This window comes from Neofelis nebulosa, chromosome 10 (assembly GCF_028018385.1).
Source record: "Neofelis nebulosa isolate mNeoNeb1 chromosome 10, mNeoNeb1.pri, whole genome shotgun sequence".
Taxonomy (NCBI): Eukaryota; Metazoa; Chordata; class Mammalia; order Carnivora; family Felidae; genus Neofelis; species Neofelis nebulosa.
In genome coordinates, this window is record NC_080791.1 from 103,818,846 (window position 1) to 103,836,133 (window position 17,288).

General features: G+C 37.6%; 1 protein-coding gene and 1 pseudogene across 1 annotated transcript; both read right to left on the reverse strand.

Annotated features, from left to right (window-relative positions):
- Positions 1 to 1,975: 1,975 nt before the first annotated feature.
- LOC131488886 (olfactory receptor 5AN6-like) lies at positions 1,976 to 2,920 on the reverse strand. The gene has a single exon (XM_058690734.1). It carries the CDS (start codon positions 2,918 to 2,920, stop codon positions 1,976 to 1,978), a length of 945 nt encoding a protein of 314 aa, XP_058546717.1.
- Positions 2,921 to 14,124: 11,204 nt separating this feature from the next.
- The window catches only part of LOC131487905 (olfactory receptor 5AN6-like), a 93,730-nt pseudogene continuing 90,566 nt past the window's right edge, over positions 14,125 to 17,288 (reverse strand).

The window sequence follows — 17,288 nt, forward strand, 5'->3', positions numbered from 1 at the left end:
ATTCTTGGACTTACAGAGCTCATTGTGGTCTCCCCCTTAAATGAAAACAGGGTTGCTGACTTCTGAAGTCAGATGAATGTCAGCCTTCCTGAAGATGTGCTTGCAATAGTGTAGCTACTCACTGAGCCACATCCCTGGATATGTCTCAACTTGGAAAGCTTAGGAACCATTTTCAAATCCCACTTTTAACTTCCCTTTCAGAAAACTACCTTCATTCACCAAAAATAAAGCAGTAGAGCACTTAGGAAAAATGAGACACAGGCATGTTAGTATAAAATAAATATTTGCAATTTTAAATTATGAAATAATTGAGATACACAGTGATCAACAAAACAACCAGTCAGCAATCTGTGCTGAATTAGCTTTTAGCCTATGCCCAGAGTCCTAGCAGCTATCAAACCCCCTCCTCTTCTGCTAACATAGCAAGGAAAATGCCACTTCTTAGAACGCAGGATTTTCTACTGCCTATCTGGGAGTATGTCCATTCTTAGTCATGGGGCTAAATTCCCGTGGCAACCCAGAAACCCAGGAGATATGTCATGATAGAATTAATGGATGCAGATGTCTTCTCTCACACAACATCACATAAAGTACACTTGTTTCTTTAAAACATCAAGACAAAAATGTTAATCACATGTAGTTACAGAAAGAGAAACACACAGTACGATCCAGAAGTCTGTCTAATCACAGATCCTCTGTATGATTAATTAATCTCTGGTCCTCTGTTGCTCATGAGACACACCTGCACAAGGGTATATGTCATATACATCTAGATGTTACAGGTGATTTAAGGATCAGAATAAAAAGGAGGCTGGTCTTCTTGGAAATAGGCTCTTTTGCATTAAGACCCATATCACTCTTTTCTGAGGACTATGTTCTTCATAATCGAGATTTTTAATTTTATATATTGAGGCATTTCTCCTGGCTATGGCCTAAGATTGTGGAAAGCAGAATCTGAGGATAAAAAACAGGAGTGTGCTTTCTCTCCCAGCCTCAGTTCTCCAGGACTTCACTACGCCTTGTAGCAATCCAACCAAGGGTACAAGGGAAACAGCTAAATCTAGACTTTCTTATGTACCAGAAGTTCAGCTTCTTATATCTAATTTCACCAACCACTTCCCACCTGTTAATTATTGGAAAAACAACTTCCTAATGGAGACTTGTTCTACTTAAAATACAAAAAAAAAAAAAAAAAAAAAAAGTAACATGAGGACATTGTTGTTGATGCCAAAACCAGGCACTAGATCACTTTCTCAGCAGAGTGCCAGTTTCTCATTCCATTTTCTGGTTTCACAGTGAAGATGGATTACTCTATAGCAATAGCAGACAAGGAATTTCCTAGGGATTGCTAATGAGCCAACTAGTCAACCAAACCTTAACTAGGGCAGACATGTTCATCATTCTTATTACAATAAATTTCTTTTTGTTTGAAGTTAACAAATCTGATCTGGCATAGTTACTCTTGCGTTGGACAAATCCATAAATGAAGAAATTCATCCATTATTTCCAGAAATGAAAAAATAGGTTAAATCTGAGAACCAACCTAATTACTTAGGAAATTCATTTTAAAGAGATCTCTCAACACTAATAGTAATCTCTGCCTTACCTAAAATGAGTTGCCATAAAGACACATGCTGGTCTCCTGGCAGCCTTGATCAGTACTGGCATCTCTGGTTCTTGAGGTAGAACACTAGATAGAGATGGAATATTGAAGGTGAAGGGTCATACCACCACAACTAGCTACAAAAACAGTTGTGAATTGTTTGGCCTTTCGATGTATTGGTTCATAACTGATGAAGGATGGAGATGTTGAGCTTCCAGTTACTTTTGATGCATTTTCTAGTCCTTGTGCCAGTCACGGATTTATACTGGGAGAGTGAAGCAACTGTAATTCATCCCACAGTTAGGACAGTTGTGGTTCAATGTTTTAGTCACCAGTTTTTCCTATACTGTACATTTGAAATAAATTCCATAATTAGTAACAACAGAAAAAGATTCTCTTCTTCCTTCTGTTTAGGGCATCTTTGATTTCCTTGTTCCTCAAGCTATAGATCAATGGATTTAGCATGGGGATTAGAACAGTGTATAAAACTGATGCCAACTTGTTTTGGCTCAGGGAATCACCAGAGTTAGGATACATATAAACAAAGATACCTGAGCCAAAGAAGAGAGCCACAGCTGTCAGGTGAGAAGCACAGGTGTTGAAGGCCTTGGACCTGCCTTCAGCTGAGGTGATCTTCAGAATGGTGGCAACAATATAACCGTAGGATATCGTGATAACTAAGACAGATGTGAGCCCAAAGATCACTGTGAGCACAGAGGTCATGATTTGAAAGAAAAAGGTGTCAGAGCAGGATAGGATCAGCAACTGGGGAAGATCACAAAAGAAATGGTTGATGACATTTGGCCCACAGAAATGAAGCTGAAGTAAGGCACACAGTTGGATAAATGAGCCACAGAATCCAATTACACAAGATCCCCCCACCATCTGCACACAGAGGGTGGGCAACATGATGGCGGTGTAGAGCAGAGGATTACAAATGGCAGCATATCGGTCATAAGCCATGGCGGCCAGGAGACAGCACTCAGTCAGACCCAGGCTAGAGAAGAAGAAGTACTGTATAGTGCACCCCGCAAAGGAGATGTATTTCTGCTTCTTGAAGAAATCTGAGAGCATCTTGGGCGCTATAGTGGAAACATAGCAGATGTCCAGCAAGGACAGGTTACTGAGGAAAAAGTACATAGGTGTGTGCAGATGTGAGTCCACCCTGATGAGAGTGATGAGGCCTAGGTTCCAGGACACAGTCATGAGGTAGATCGCTAGGAATATTGAAAAAAGAACACTGGCGAGCTTTGGAAATTCAGAGAATCCCAAGAGAATGAACTTTGTAACTATTGTACTGTTCCTTCCCCCAGCCATTACATTAGTATTCCTAGGATAAGTAGGCAAAGAAGAGAATAAGTCTTTAATTCAGTTGTTATCCCAATTTCTATTAACACCTTCTACTCACACTAAACACAAAGCCAAGAGAAATATGGAGCCATTTTAGAAAAAAATAACCCTGGTTAACTTTGCCCCTAAATAGCTACAATGGTCCTGTGTATCAATTTTCCCACATGTAAAAGAGGACAATTACACTTTTCACTGTTAGCCAACCAGGCTCTTACAAGGACAAAGGAAAGTGTAATAACATTCTTAAAAGATGCTTTAGAAATTTTAGGATATTATTGAAGGGGCTATAACTCCTAGGTATAGTTTAGTGACTAAAAGCATGGCCTTAGATGTCACATAGGTGTCTTTGGAATGTGGCTCTGCTGTCTGTGGGTTTTATGACTCTGAATAGGTTGTCTGTTATCTTTCTACCTGAGTTACTTAATCTGTAAGACAGAGATAATAGAACCTATCTCATAAGGTTCAGTTGAAATTAAATTAGTTCAGTTATGTACAGTGCCTATCATGCATATAGTAAGTATTGAATGAAGTTGTGTCATTAGCTATTATCTTTGTAATGTAGTTTTGAAGCAATCCTTTGGTTTGTGAAAAACTTTTAAAGTTTAAAAGGTTGGCAATACATATAACATTCTCTGCCTACAGTGGAATTAAGTTAGAAATCAGTAACAAACTGGTAATTAAAGAAACATCATAATTTGAAACTAATCACATATTTTTAAACTATTTAAAAGTAAAATAATAAATTATAATAGAAATTAGAAAGCATCTGTAACTTAAATATAATGAAAAATACTATTTACCAAATCTTGTGGATGTTTTAATTGAAATATAATTGGCATTAATATTGTGTGAGTTTAAGGTGTACAGTGTGTTGATTTGATACATTTATATATTACAATATGATTATCGTCATAGCTTTAACTGACACTTCTATCATGTCACATAATATCATTTCCTTTTTGCAGTAAGTTAAATCTTGTGTATTTAAAGATGGACTTAGATAGAAAAGACTGAAAACAAATGACCTGACCACAATTCTTAGTTAGGAAGGAACAAAATTTTAAAAATATTAAATAAAAAATTTTAAAGTACTACAAGAAAATCAAGAGTTGATTTGTGACATATCTGGTGATATCAAGCAAAAAAATTTTTTTTTTATTTTTAAGGAATGAAAAGGGGGATATAACTCTAGCTCCTGCAGTTGTCACAAAGGACACTCTAAAAACTTCCATGTCAATAAATTTTTAAAACTTAGAATATACACATTTTTAGGAAAGTGTAACTTGCCAAAAGTGACTCAAAAAGGAATAGGAAATACGAATATTTAATAAACACTAAAAAATAGTGTTTTAAAAAATAGTGTCAATAGTAAGGGTCTTCCCATGAAGAAAACTCCAGGCCCAAATGGTTTAATCAGCAAGTTTTACCAAAAACAAAGGAAAATAGTAATTCCAACTATACACAAAATCTAATGTATAGATACTTAGATCAGTTTCCAAGTCATTTTGTGGGACTATCATAACTTTATACCAAAAGCTGACAATAATGGAATAAAAATGGAATATTATAGCCATATTAACTATGTACATAGATTAGAAACATCTTGAACAGAATTTTGACAAACTGAATCCAACGATACATAAAAATAATACAGCATGAACAAGTTGTGTTATTTCAGAAAAGTTATTTCAGACAGTTATTTCAGAAAAGCACGTTGCCTTAATATTAGAAAATCATTTAGAGTAATTTACCACAGTAAGAGATTAAAGAAGAAAACAATATAATCATCTAAATGGATATAACTAAAAAAATTCATTCATGATTTTAAAAAATCAGCAAATAAGGAAAATAATTTAAACTTGTCAAGGATATCTTACAACCAAACTCAGTAAATTAAATTTTTAATGGTAAAATAATGAAAGAATTATCATAAGGGTCAAAGCAAGGAAATAAAGCTCACCGTCACATATTAATCTTTGCCTTAAAGATTCCAGCTAGTGTAACAAGGGCACAAAAACAATCAATTTCAAAAGTCAACTTTGGGCCCCTGGGTGGCTCAGCTGGTTAAGTATCTGACTGTTGATTTTGGCTCAGGTCATGATCTCACAATTCATGAGATCGAGCCCTTCATCAGGCTCTGTGCTGACAGCATACAGCCTGCTTGGGATTCTCTCTCTCCCTGTCTCTCTGCTCCTCCCTTGCTCTCTCTCTCTCTCTCTCAAAAATAAATAAAAACAAAAGGTCAACTTTAGAGAAGTATAATTTACAAACAATAAAATATATCAATTTTATAACGTCGACAAATTTGCTCACCCATTTGCCACCACCACAATCAAGACATAGGACATTTTCTTCCTTCCAAAATATTCTTTTCTGCCTTTTTAAAATATAATTCCTCTCTCCTAACCCCTTGTCTTAGGTAATCACCAATCTGCTTTCTGTCACTCTATATTAGGGGAACTTCACTAGATTTTCAAAATGAAATCAAATTGTATGTACTCTTTTATGTTGGGTTTCATTTGTTCAACAAAATCTTTCTGAAATTCACCCATGTAATTGTGCTCCTCATCAATAATTTCTTTTAATGGCTGAGTAATATTTCATTATACATATATACCACAATGTATTCATTCACCTGTTGATGGATATTTGAATTGTTTCTAATTTGTAGCTATTATAAAGAAATCTTTTATGAATTTTTGTGAGCAAATCATGGTGTAGACATATGCTTTCATTTGGTGGGGGGGGGGGGTAAGTACTTTGCAGTTGAGTTGGTGGATTATATGGTAACTGTGCATTTAACTTCAAAAGAAATTGTCAAATTGCTTTCCCAGTGCATAATTTTTAAAAGTTTATTGAGATATAATTCACATACCATATAGTTCACTTGATTGTACCATTTTACATTGCTAGCAACAGCTATGACAATTTCACCTTTTGAGGATAAGAAAGAAATTATATTTTTCTTACCTCCATGGGATCTGGTTACTTTTGTAGAAAATCCAAAAGAAACTAAATAGGAATATGAGAATTAAGCATTATTCCCACATGATCTGAATGTCTATGTAGAAAATAAAAAAGACTGTACAGGTAACTCATTGGAAGTAATGAGAGTTTAGCAAAATCAACATATAAAAATAATGTTGAAAATCAATTTAATGAAAAAAATCACTATCACAGAGATTAAGTTCAAGTTGGAGGCAGAAAAAAAAAAAAGGAGACAATATACTGCTGAAAACAAAGTCAAAGACAGAAGGATAGGCTTTTTAAAAGGGAAGTAAAAGATTGAAAGAGTTGAAAGGATTAATGAGACTGTAACACCGGTAGAAGACAGAGTGCTCTTGTCCCTAAAGAAAGCAAACCAAAATAAAGGAAAGGAATGTTACTGAAAAAAAAATTCGGTAGTATATTCTGTAATGAAGAGTTAATGCCACAAATCTAATGAATGCAACTTGTCAAAACAAAGGTCACACACTGATTTAAAAAAAAATCAGAGGCACCTGGCTGACTCAGTGGGTGGAGCATGTGACTCTCAATCTTGGGGTTGTGAGTTTGAGCCCCACATTAAGTAGAGCTCACTTTAAAAAAAAATAAAATAAAAGCTTCAAAAGTTAAAAAAAAATATCTTCTGAGCAATCAGAAAAATAACAAGTTACCTCAGGGGAAAATACCAACCCATCTTTACATTTCTTCATATAATATTCAACAGCAGAAGAGAGAAAGTCATGGTTTTAAATGTTTAAACATTTAACTATTTAAATGTTTAATGTTTTAAATGTTAAAACATTTAAATATTTAAATGTTTAATGTTTTAAATGTTAAAACATTAAAAGTCATGTTTTTAAATGTTTAAAACAATTAAAGTTTGGGGGCAGAGAAAGTGGGATGCCCCAAATCTGGTGCCAAACCAACGTGTCATTCAAGAGTGCAAGCAAACTTACATCCATTTTTAAAAATGAGAGGGGCACCTGGGTGGCTCAGTCGGTTAAGCAGCCAACTCTTAATCTCGGCTCAGGTCATGATCTCACGGTTTCATGAGTTTGAAACCTGCATCAGGCTCTGTGCTGACAGTTATGGTTCAGTTATGATAGTTTTAGCAAGACCATCCCGTAGGTAATACTGGACACTTGTTTTCAATATCCACATTTAGAAAGCACATATCTTCATCCTGTGTCATGTCATAAGTGCAGGGCTTTGCCTGGCTCCCACTCTGAGCACCTATGGGAAGCCATGAGAAATGGTTACATGGCCCACAGATGCATCCTCGTTGTTACATGCCACCTTAGTGGATTTTTAAAAGCCTTTCCCTCCCTCTATTTCCCTCTCCCGCAAGTAAATTTCACAGAACTTTGTTAAATAATCTGATGATTATTTAAATTAACTTCTAGTTTTAAACTTGTGCATCTTTCATGTAAATGATTGTTCTCCCTTCTTACTCTAACATTGTCCACTGCAATGTGATGAGATAGCTCTTGTTAAAGAATGTGTACATACCTGTTCAAATATTTCAGAAGAAAACAGAAAAAGAAAAAAATCAGGGTTTTTTTTCTCACCTAAATCAAAGATACAGTTAATATTTTGTGTGGAATAGGGAGTGAACATGAGGCAAGAGACTGTCGGTTTACACCCAAGTGAAATGGGTGTGAGGTCTTCCAGACTGCTAGTAATGTCAATAACAGGCTATAACAACAAGAACAAAAAGCCCAGAAACAGGTGAGGTTAAGAGGATCCTAACGGTTGGATAAGATGTATCTGATATACATAACCCTTTGCACCACTCAGATTTGTTCATGCCCTCCCATTGTACCTCCAATACTCTACAATATAGAGGCTCCAATATAGAGGCTCTACAATATAGAGGCTCCAATTTTGTGAGAACAAAATGCCATCAGTTCCTCCCAAGAGGAGAGGTACAGTCAATAGGGCTAGTGAAGCAAGTTTCTTCCTTGACAAGTAGCTAGTTCTGAGGTCCCAGCAGATTAATCTTATCTCTCCACTACTAATTTCAGACTTCCCTCACTCTCAGCCATTATTTCAGATGGTCTAGGCTTCCTGTTCAGAGAATTAACCCACAACTACATCCCTGAAGAATCCGAGTGCTTAGTTTCTTTGCTCTTAATAGTTCTTGGTTGCTGCAATTGCCCATTAACTGTTCTCCTGGGCATCAAAAGATGCCCCGGTGAATTCTCTGGGCTCCAGACACACTCCTTCTAGCTGACTGTGTAGCAGCAACCCTAACTCCTCAAGATAATCAGATCAATTATCCCCACCATACAGTAAGTCCTTTCTTTGCCTGATGGTCTATTAGCATCAGGTGAAAGTCTCAAATTCATTGGAGTCCTTCTGTGTCCCCTGACAGAGTGATTCTACCTGGGATCTAGAGCCTCTAACTTGGTAGAACTTAAGTTTATGGGGAAACAAAAACACAAATTGTAAAAGTGGGTCACTTGGGATCACAGCGAAGGGGTGAAAATCTTATTCCATTCTTTGGTTCCTGGAGCCATATACTTAAGGTACTTGGGAAAAGCACTATATATTACTTGTTTACTTAGTTCACATACAGCTTCCTAGAAGATAGTGCCTTACCTATCAGGAATTTTCTAGCTGACACCTTACTTCAGCTATTAAACCATATATTTCTGCATAAAGACATACAATAAAATATCAATAAATCTCATGATCATACTCCCATTAGTTCACCTTCTTTGCCATAAACTGTATCGTTTTAACTGAGGTAATGTCATATGGGATAGACTGGGTGTTCAGCAAGCCTTAGATGGTGGTACTGGCAGAGATAGTGCATGCATGGAAGGCAGGCCTTTAGCTATAGAATGTGTCAATTTAAGTAGGCATAAATCCCTCTTCCTTCCAAGGTGGTAGAGTTCACTATTATATACCTACCACCAAGTGGTTGGCTGGTGTTCCTGAGTACTATTGATGGCTCTGGCTTCACTTATTTTCTAGCACATTGGACATTCAGTTGTGTCAGTAATTTGGCCTTTATGAGAAAGAACTTCAGCAGTGCCTTCAACCATTCCACCATGGCCACTCGCTGTTCATGATGGCCATGAACTGTAATATACAAAGAGAGAGGCTGGGTGACATCTGGTCTTTGTCAATCTGTCCATCTAAGTATGAAAACTCCCACTGGAATGGATGCTTTCTGGTGAGTATTAACGTGACAAAAAGATCTGTGTGTTTCATGCCCATAGGTTCATCCATATACTTCTTCCCTGGACGTTCTTGTCCCTGGTCTTCCAATATTGCTCTTTCCAGGCTCCTGACCAACCAGTCCAAGCTATCTGACACTGCTGAAGAGCCCATGTGTATCTTTAACCCAGGAGCTTTGTCCCTCAATGTAAATTGGACAACCAGGTCTGCTTCTTGGGACTGTGACCACTAGGAGGATTTCCCTTCACCACTGTCCTTTAGGGACACTTTCTTGGGCAGTAACAGTCCACTTTCCACTCTATTACTACACATTCTTGTCAACACTTGACCTTGTCCTACTTGTTAGTTTTTAGTTAAATGGTAGGTGTGAAATTATATTGCTCTATAATTAATGAGATTTAAATCCTTTAACATGTTTCAAGACCATTTGTACTTCCTTATGAAATTTCTATTGACTTACTTAGCCCATATTAACTCAGACATTTGTCTTTTTTATTTATAGGAGTCTGTTATATACTCTAGATGCTAATCAGTTGTATTTGTCTTAGTATCTTCTCTGGTCAGGAATGGATCTTTGAGGGATTCCTAGAAGTCTCTTAATAATGTCTGTATGGTTCTTGGTTTAGAAACATGTGAACTAAACAAGTTAATCTGTAAACTTAATCTGTTAATCTGAATACCAGATATGCAATGGTGAAATGTGGATCAAGAAATGGCAATACACACACTTCTTTTGAAAGTTAAGGAGGAAGAGACATATAACACTCACCAGACTATAGCAATCCCTATTCTACTAAGCCGATCTTATGAAGAACCCTCAGAGTGGGAGTGCACTATTCCATGACTAGGGACTACTACATTCATTCTTCCTAGTCCATTATTTTCCATGACACTTAATTTCACTTTCTGTAAAGTCCTTACTTTGATATTTCTCCTCTTTGGCCACATTTGAACAGTAAATTGAAGAATGTCTCTTCCTTGGGAGTGTCTGATCAGCTATCTCAGATTGCTTCCTGGACACTGAAAATTGACGGCCCAAAAATTCTTTTAAGTCTCAAAGAGCCAACTTTATGCTAGTCCAGACTAATATTTGACTTATTTTCTTACTTAGGTCAGCTCCCCAGATCAATAGCCATATTCACAATTCTTTTCTAGATATCTCTGTCTTTATCTCTCTCTCTATTTCATATATATCATAAATATAAAATATCTTAGTCGTATCAGGCTTGTGTGTGAGAATCACACTCTAAGTCCCTAAATTTCTTTTACATGGACCATTTTGTCAAATTAAAAAGATTTACTGAGCATAACCTTCAACCACTTAGACTTTAAGACAATGGGGGGTGATAACCACATCCTTGATATGGTCCTTAATGCAAGGCTGGGCTTTATTGCCCCCTCTTTTTTTCTGGGTCCTTCTAATTTTTATCTTTACTGGTTAGAGATAGAAATCAGTTTTCTCCTCTAGTTGTGTAAATCTCCAAAACTTATTTTTTTCTTTTCTCCAAGTTTTAATTTAAATTCCAGTTAGTTAACATACTAGTAATATTAGTTTCAGATATGCAGAATTTAGCGATTTATCCTTTACATACAACACCCAGTGTTGTATGTATGGAGGTCATACATTTTTTGTAGGTATGTACGTTTGGAGGTCATACATCCTTTACATACAACACACAGTTGTATGTATGGAGGTCATCACAAGTGACCTCCATAACACCCATCACCTTTTCAACCCATTCCCCATCCACCTCCCTCCATCAACCCTCAGTTTGTTCTCTATAGTTAAGAGTCTGTTTCTTGGTTTGCCTCTCTTTTTTTCCCCCCTTTCCGTATGTTCAACTGTTGTGCTTCCAAAATTCCATATCTTAGTGAAATCATATGGTATTTGTCTTTCTCTGACTGACTTATTTCACTTAGCATGATACACTCTAGCTCCATCCATGTCATTGCAAATGGCAAGATTTCATTCTTTTTGATGCCTGGGTAATATCCCATTGCATATACAAACCATATCTTCTTTATCCATTCATTATTCCATAGACCTTTGGGCTCTTTCCATAATTTGGCTATTGTTGATAATGCACCAGGATGCATGTATCCATTCAAATTAGTATTTTTGTATCCTTTGGGTAAATACCTAATAGTGTAATTGCTGGGTTGTAGGGTAGTTCTATTTTTAATTTTTTGAGGAAATTCCATACTGTTCTCCAGAGTGGCTGCATCAGTTTGCATTCCCAACAGTGCAACAGGGTTCCTCTTTCTCCACATCCTTACCAACACCTGTTGTTTCCTGTGTTATTAATTTTAGGCATTCTGACTGATGTGAGGTGATATCCCAGTGTAGTTTTGATTTGTATTTCCCTGATGATGAGTAAGGTTGAGCATCTTTTCATGTGTCTGTTAGTCATTTGGATGTCTTCTTTGGAAAAATATCTGTTCATGTCTTCTGTCCATTTTTTAACTGGAGTATTTGTTTTTTTTGGGTGTTGAGTTTGGTAAGTTCTTTATAAATTTTGGATACTAACATCTGATAATGGGATACTAACCCTTTATCACATGTGTCATTTGAAAATATCTTCTCCTATTCCAAAGGCTGCCTTTTAGTTTTGTTGATTCCTTCACTGTGCAGAAGCTTTTTATTCTGATAAAGTCACAATAGTTTATTTTTGCCTTTGTTTCCCTTTCCTCAGGAGACATATCTAGTAAGAAGTTGCTACAACTGATGTTCAAGAGGTTGCTGCCTGTATTCTCCTTGGGGATTTTGATGGTTTCCTGTCTCACATTTAGGTCTTTCATCCGTTTTGAATTTATTTTTGTGCATGGTGTAAGAAAGTGGTCCAGTTTCATTATTCTGCATGTTGTTGTCCAGCTTTCCAACACCATTTGTTGAGGAGACTCTTTTTCCATTGGATATTCTTTCCTGCTTTGTCAAAGAGGAGTTATCCATATAGTTGTGTCTCCCCTTGTAAGTTAGGGACTTCTTTTGTATTGCTGCTTTTAAGAATTTTTTCTTTGTGGCTTTATTTTGCAAGTGTAATTACAATATGTCTTAGTGTTGGCCTGCTTTTGTTGATTTTGATGTAAGTTCTCTATGCCTCCTGGATTTGGAAGTCTGTTTCCTTCCCAAGATTAGGGAAGATTTCAGGTATTATTTCCTCAAATAAACCTTCTGCCTCCTTTTCTCTCTCTTCTCCTTCTAGGACTCCTATGATACAAATGTTATTACATTTCATGGAGTCCCTAGGTCTATACCTGTGATTCATAATTCTTTCTGTCTTTTACTCAGCTTCATTATTTTCAATTACTCTATCTTCTATAACATTTAATTGTTTCTCTGTCTTCCATTCTTGTGGTCATTAAATCTGGTCTGTTTCAAATCTGTTACTACATTTTCATTTGATTTTTTTCACTCTTTTATCTCTGCTGTAAGGATTTCTCTGATGTATTCCATGCTTTTCTCAAGCCCAGTGAGTATCCTTATGATTATTGCTTTAAATTCTCCATCAGGCATATTAATTATTTATACCTGTGTCAATTAGATCTCTGACCACAACCTTTTCTTGATCTTTCTTTTGGGATGAATTCCTCTATCTTGGCATTTTTTTCTAAGTCTTGGAAAAGCCTGTTATGCTTCCTGTTCCTAATAGTAATGGCTTTATGAAGAAGTCGTATAGTGTTCAGGGACTGGCACTTCAAGAAATGTCTCTAGTATGTGCTGCGTTTTTGGCTGAGTTTTGGCTGCCCTATCCTTCAGGCCAGTTGTCTGAAGAGACTCTCCTTGCCTGCAGTGGGCAGTGTTTAGACCTTGGCCACAGTGTGGTGAGTTTTAACCAGGTGTGCTCTAGTCTGCTTGTTAAATGAGACCTGATACTACTTCCACTAGAACTGAAGACTTGCAGAACTCTCTGGTTGGTAGACATGGTGCAGGTGGGGATTTGTGCTGGTTTTCTGAGGAAAGGTTCCACTGCACTTGGACTTAGGCACACTTGCCAAAGAAAAGCAGCACCAAAAGAGCACAGGGGGGTGGGAGTTGGTGTAAGCAGGTTAGGCAGCCAGTGTTGGCACTGTGCTGTTTATGCAAGCTGGTTTATGATGATGGGGGAAGGAAATGGTGCCAGCCAGCTCCTTTGTCCCTGGAGAGGGATCTCTATGCTTGCTGCTCTCGGGGAGGCACTACCAGAAAAGCGAATAATTTCCCCTTGTGCATCCCGGGCAGTTTTTAGATGGCTGTTTTCATGCTGTATTCATGTTGCTTGCCTGCCTGGAGCAGTGCAGTGCACTTTGGGCTCTATCCCAGACAAGCCTCCTGACTTTTAAAACTCCAAATTTTAGGGACCTGGTGTGGCAGGTCTTCTGGGGGAGTGTCTTGCCATGCTGGGACTGATGCAGATTTGACCCAGAAGGGCAGTCGTGCCAGAGCACAGAGGCATGGGATTTGGAGCAAAGTACTCTAAAGAACCAGCGTCTGGGTTAGCCACCACCAGCAGGTGTCTCTGTGGCTATGCTTCCCTATGGTGCTCCCTAGCTCTTTGGTCCCTGGAGTGGCATCTCTGTGAATGCCACCTCTCACAGATGCACTCCAGGAAGAGCAAACTGTCTCTCCCCATGCACCACAGGTCATCCTCAGATTGCACAGTCTACCCCAGGCTGCTTGAATGCCTTCTCCCCAGGAGTAAGGCAGTACCTTCAGGGCTCTAACCCAGCCATGAACTCCACCTCTAAAACTCCAGTGTTTGAGTTTTTGCAAAAACTCATGAAAATCAGCCCCTCTCATTTTCCCAGCCAATGGCTTTGGGGAAGCATTCTCTTTGTGCATCCCCCTATGTGCTCTTCTCTCTCTCTCTCTCACCCTTCTCTGTGACCTGGGCTCCCTCCTCTCTGCAGCACCCATGATCTGTTTCTCCCCCAAACCATGTCTCTGCACTTCCTCCCTCCATGTAGCCTCTTCTGCAGTTTGTTCTGTCAGTCCTCAGGTTGATTTCTTGGGTATTCAGAATAATTTGATAGTTATCTAGCTGTGTTTGAGGGATGAGACAAGCCTAGGGTCCTCCTACTTAGACTGCCATCTTAGCTCCTCTCAAGTCTCCAAATTTCTTGACTCTCTATATTCTCTTTCATTTCTTCCTTGCAAACTGGCCAGTTGTCTTGTGAGTTTTTCTCATTCTGGTAGAACCTTGTTAAATTCATCTAACAGCAACCAATTCATGCTACAAGCATTCCATTTTCCCACATAATCTCCCTTCAAAGTTATCACAAGTGCCGTCGTACCAAATGTTTTATTGTGCCAAACATAAATTACTATCCTCCCAGTTGTCAATAATATATTGCTTAACACCTATTTCCTGGCCCTAAAGAAACTTACAAATGTTAACACTGATTTTTTTTAATAGCACACTACCACCTGTACAGATTTCTGTAACAGTTATGATGGACTGAGTATGTTACAGTAGCAAATAATCCAAAACAGACTTATTTTTTGCTAACAATACAAGTTTCTCTTATGTCAGCTGGGGGCTCTTCTCTTGCACCGCCATCTTATTCCTTACAAGTCAGCCACTGACTAGACCACTGGGAATAAAAAAGGTGAAAAATCACACATATATAATCTCTACCTAGAGGTGGGATATGTCACATCTGTTCACATTTTCATTTGCCATAACAAGTCACATGCCCAAACCTGACTTCAAAGGGATGAAATACAATCCTCTCTCAGGGAATAGAGGGAAAGCAGATATTTGTGAAAAGTTACACAATATATTACAAGGCTTGTAAGTACTATTATAGCTGTTTTTCATACACTATTCTGCGTATTTTGTGTCCTAAGCCCTAAAAGGCACCAATAATTCCATGAAAATATTCTCTTTTCCCATCTGTTTAAGGCATCTTTGATTTCCGTGTTCCTTAGGTTGCAGATCAATAGATTTAAATCACCACAGTGTATACAACGGAGGTCAGCTTGTTTTGGCTCAGAAAATCATCAGAAGTAGGGCACAAATAGACTAAGGTGTGTGAGCCATAAAAGAGAGTCACAGCTATCAGGTGAGAAGCACAGAAGTTGAAGGCCTTGGACCTGCCTTCAGATGAAGTGATCTCAGAATGGTGGCAGCAATATAACCATAGAATATCATGATAACCAAGACAGATGTGAATCCAAAGATCACTGTGAGCACAGAGGTCCCGATTTGAAAGGAAAAGGTGTCAGAGCAAAATATGATCAGCAGCTGGGGAAGATCACAAAAGAAATGGCTGATGACATTTGGCCCACAGAAATGAGGCTGAAATAAGGCACACAGTTGGATAAATGAGCCAAAGAATCCAGTTACACGAGATCTCACAACCATCTGCACACAGAGGGTGGGAGATATGATGGTGGTGTAGAACAGAGGCTTACAAATGGCAGCATATCGGTCACAAGCCATAGCTACTAAGAAAAAGCACTCAGTCAGACTCAGGGTAAAGAAGAAGTACTGCATGGTGCCCCCTACAAAGGAGATGTATTTCTGCTTCTTGAAGAAATCTGAGAGCGTCTTGGAAGCTGTGGAGGAAACATAACAAATATCTAAGAAGGCAAGTTTATTGATAAAGAAATACATGGGTGTGTGCAGGTAGGAGTCCATCTTGATCAGAGTGATGAGGTTGACATTGCAGAACACTATCACGAGGGAGATGCCTAGGAAAAAGGATGACTTCAAGTTTTGGAGATTCAGAGTATCCCAATAGGATAAACCTGGTAATTGTAGTGCTGTTTCTTCCTTCACCCACTGCCATAGTGTTTCTGAGAACTGAAGGGAAATAACAAAAGGCATTTCTTATTATTCCAGTATCTTCAGGCTATTAAAAGTAAATACATGGTGTTACTTAGCTATTCAGCCCTGCACTTTAAGTAATTGCCTTGTAAACAATATAACAAGAAAAAAAGAAAAAGAAACTCCCCATACATATTTTTATTTCTTTATTTTTTAGGAATATTTTTATTAACCTATATTGAAAAAAAATCCATATAAGTGTAGATCTTAACCTACAATTAAAAAACAATGTATCTAGAGACACATACCCCATTGACGATGGATGAATTAGGGGGAAGTGGAGCAAATGAAACTTATGAAAGAATTCAAAAAAGAAACTAAACATTATCTTGAGATCATACATGGAGGACTAACTGCCCAAACTAGCAACTAAAAATGCTGGATAAAATATTTTATAAATTTGCTCAAATGCATCAACTAGTTGGTTTTCTTTAAAGGCAAATACTATTCAAAACAAACACTAAATGAAAAAGAACACAGCAAGGTAGCACAACAGTTAACCTGGTTTGGGACTGCAGTCATTTGTCAAACTGAGACAAATGAGCATAGATATTTTTTAGCTTCATGGGACTCAGGGATCGGGAATAAGGACCCGATCAAGAGATTCCCATATAAGGTGGGTGCACCCAAAGGAATAAACCATTAATACAAAAGTAAAAATTCAAACAACCATTATCCCACAATAATGCAAAGAAAGTTGTATGTCTAAAACTTGGCATTGAATAGAAAGGATGGAGTTATTTTAATCTCCTCAAAGAAATTCATAACTATAAGATAGTTAACACTGGAATGCCTAGTGCAGTCCAATTTCACACTACTTGAAATACCTGAAAAATCTCAAATGGGAACTGAGTTTAAAGAGATACTCAATATAGTCAATTCAATAGGCTAATGCAATTCAATATAGTTAGTCCATAAATCACTTGTCACAGTCAGATATGAGATAAGGAGCTTGTGGCACATTATAAATCAATTCACAGTTTCACTGAAAGTATTGCTATGAAATAAATGATAGATGAAGGAAACAATATGCATAATGCTGTAGTTGATTTACATTCTGGGGAAATCTTACCTTGCTGTCATTTGCAAACTGGCACCAGTCCAGGTACCTCAATTTGAATAGCTCTGTCCTAGATACCTGACAGAAGCAGATGAAAGTGCTCTCTGGAGAAACCCACCTTCATTTCAGAGTTCAAAGTATTTTCACAGATGTAATTCCAAGAAAATTAATAGCTCAAAGTAAAAAATCACTAAGTATGTAAGTATATGAGAGTTAACAAAATATTAGCAGAAGCATACCAAAAACGGCTTTAGATCAATTGGACTTATCAGAATAGAAATAAGTTGCACAAATT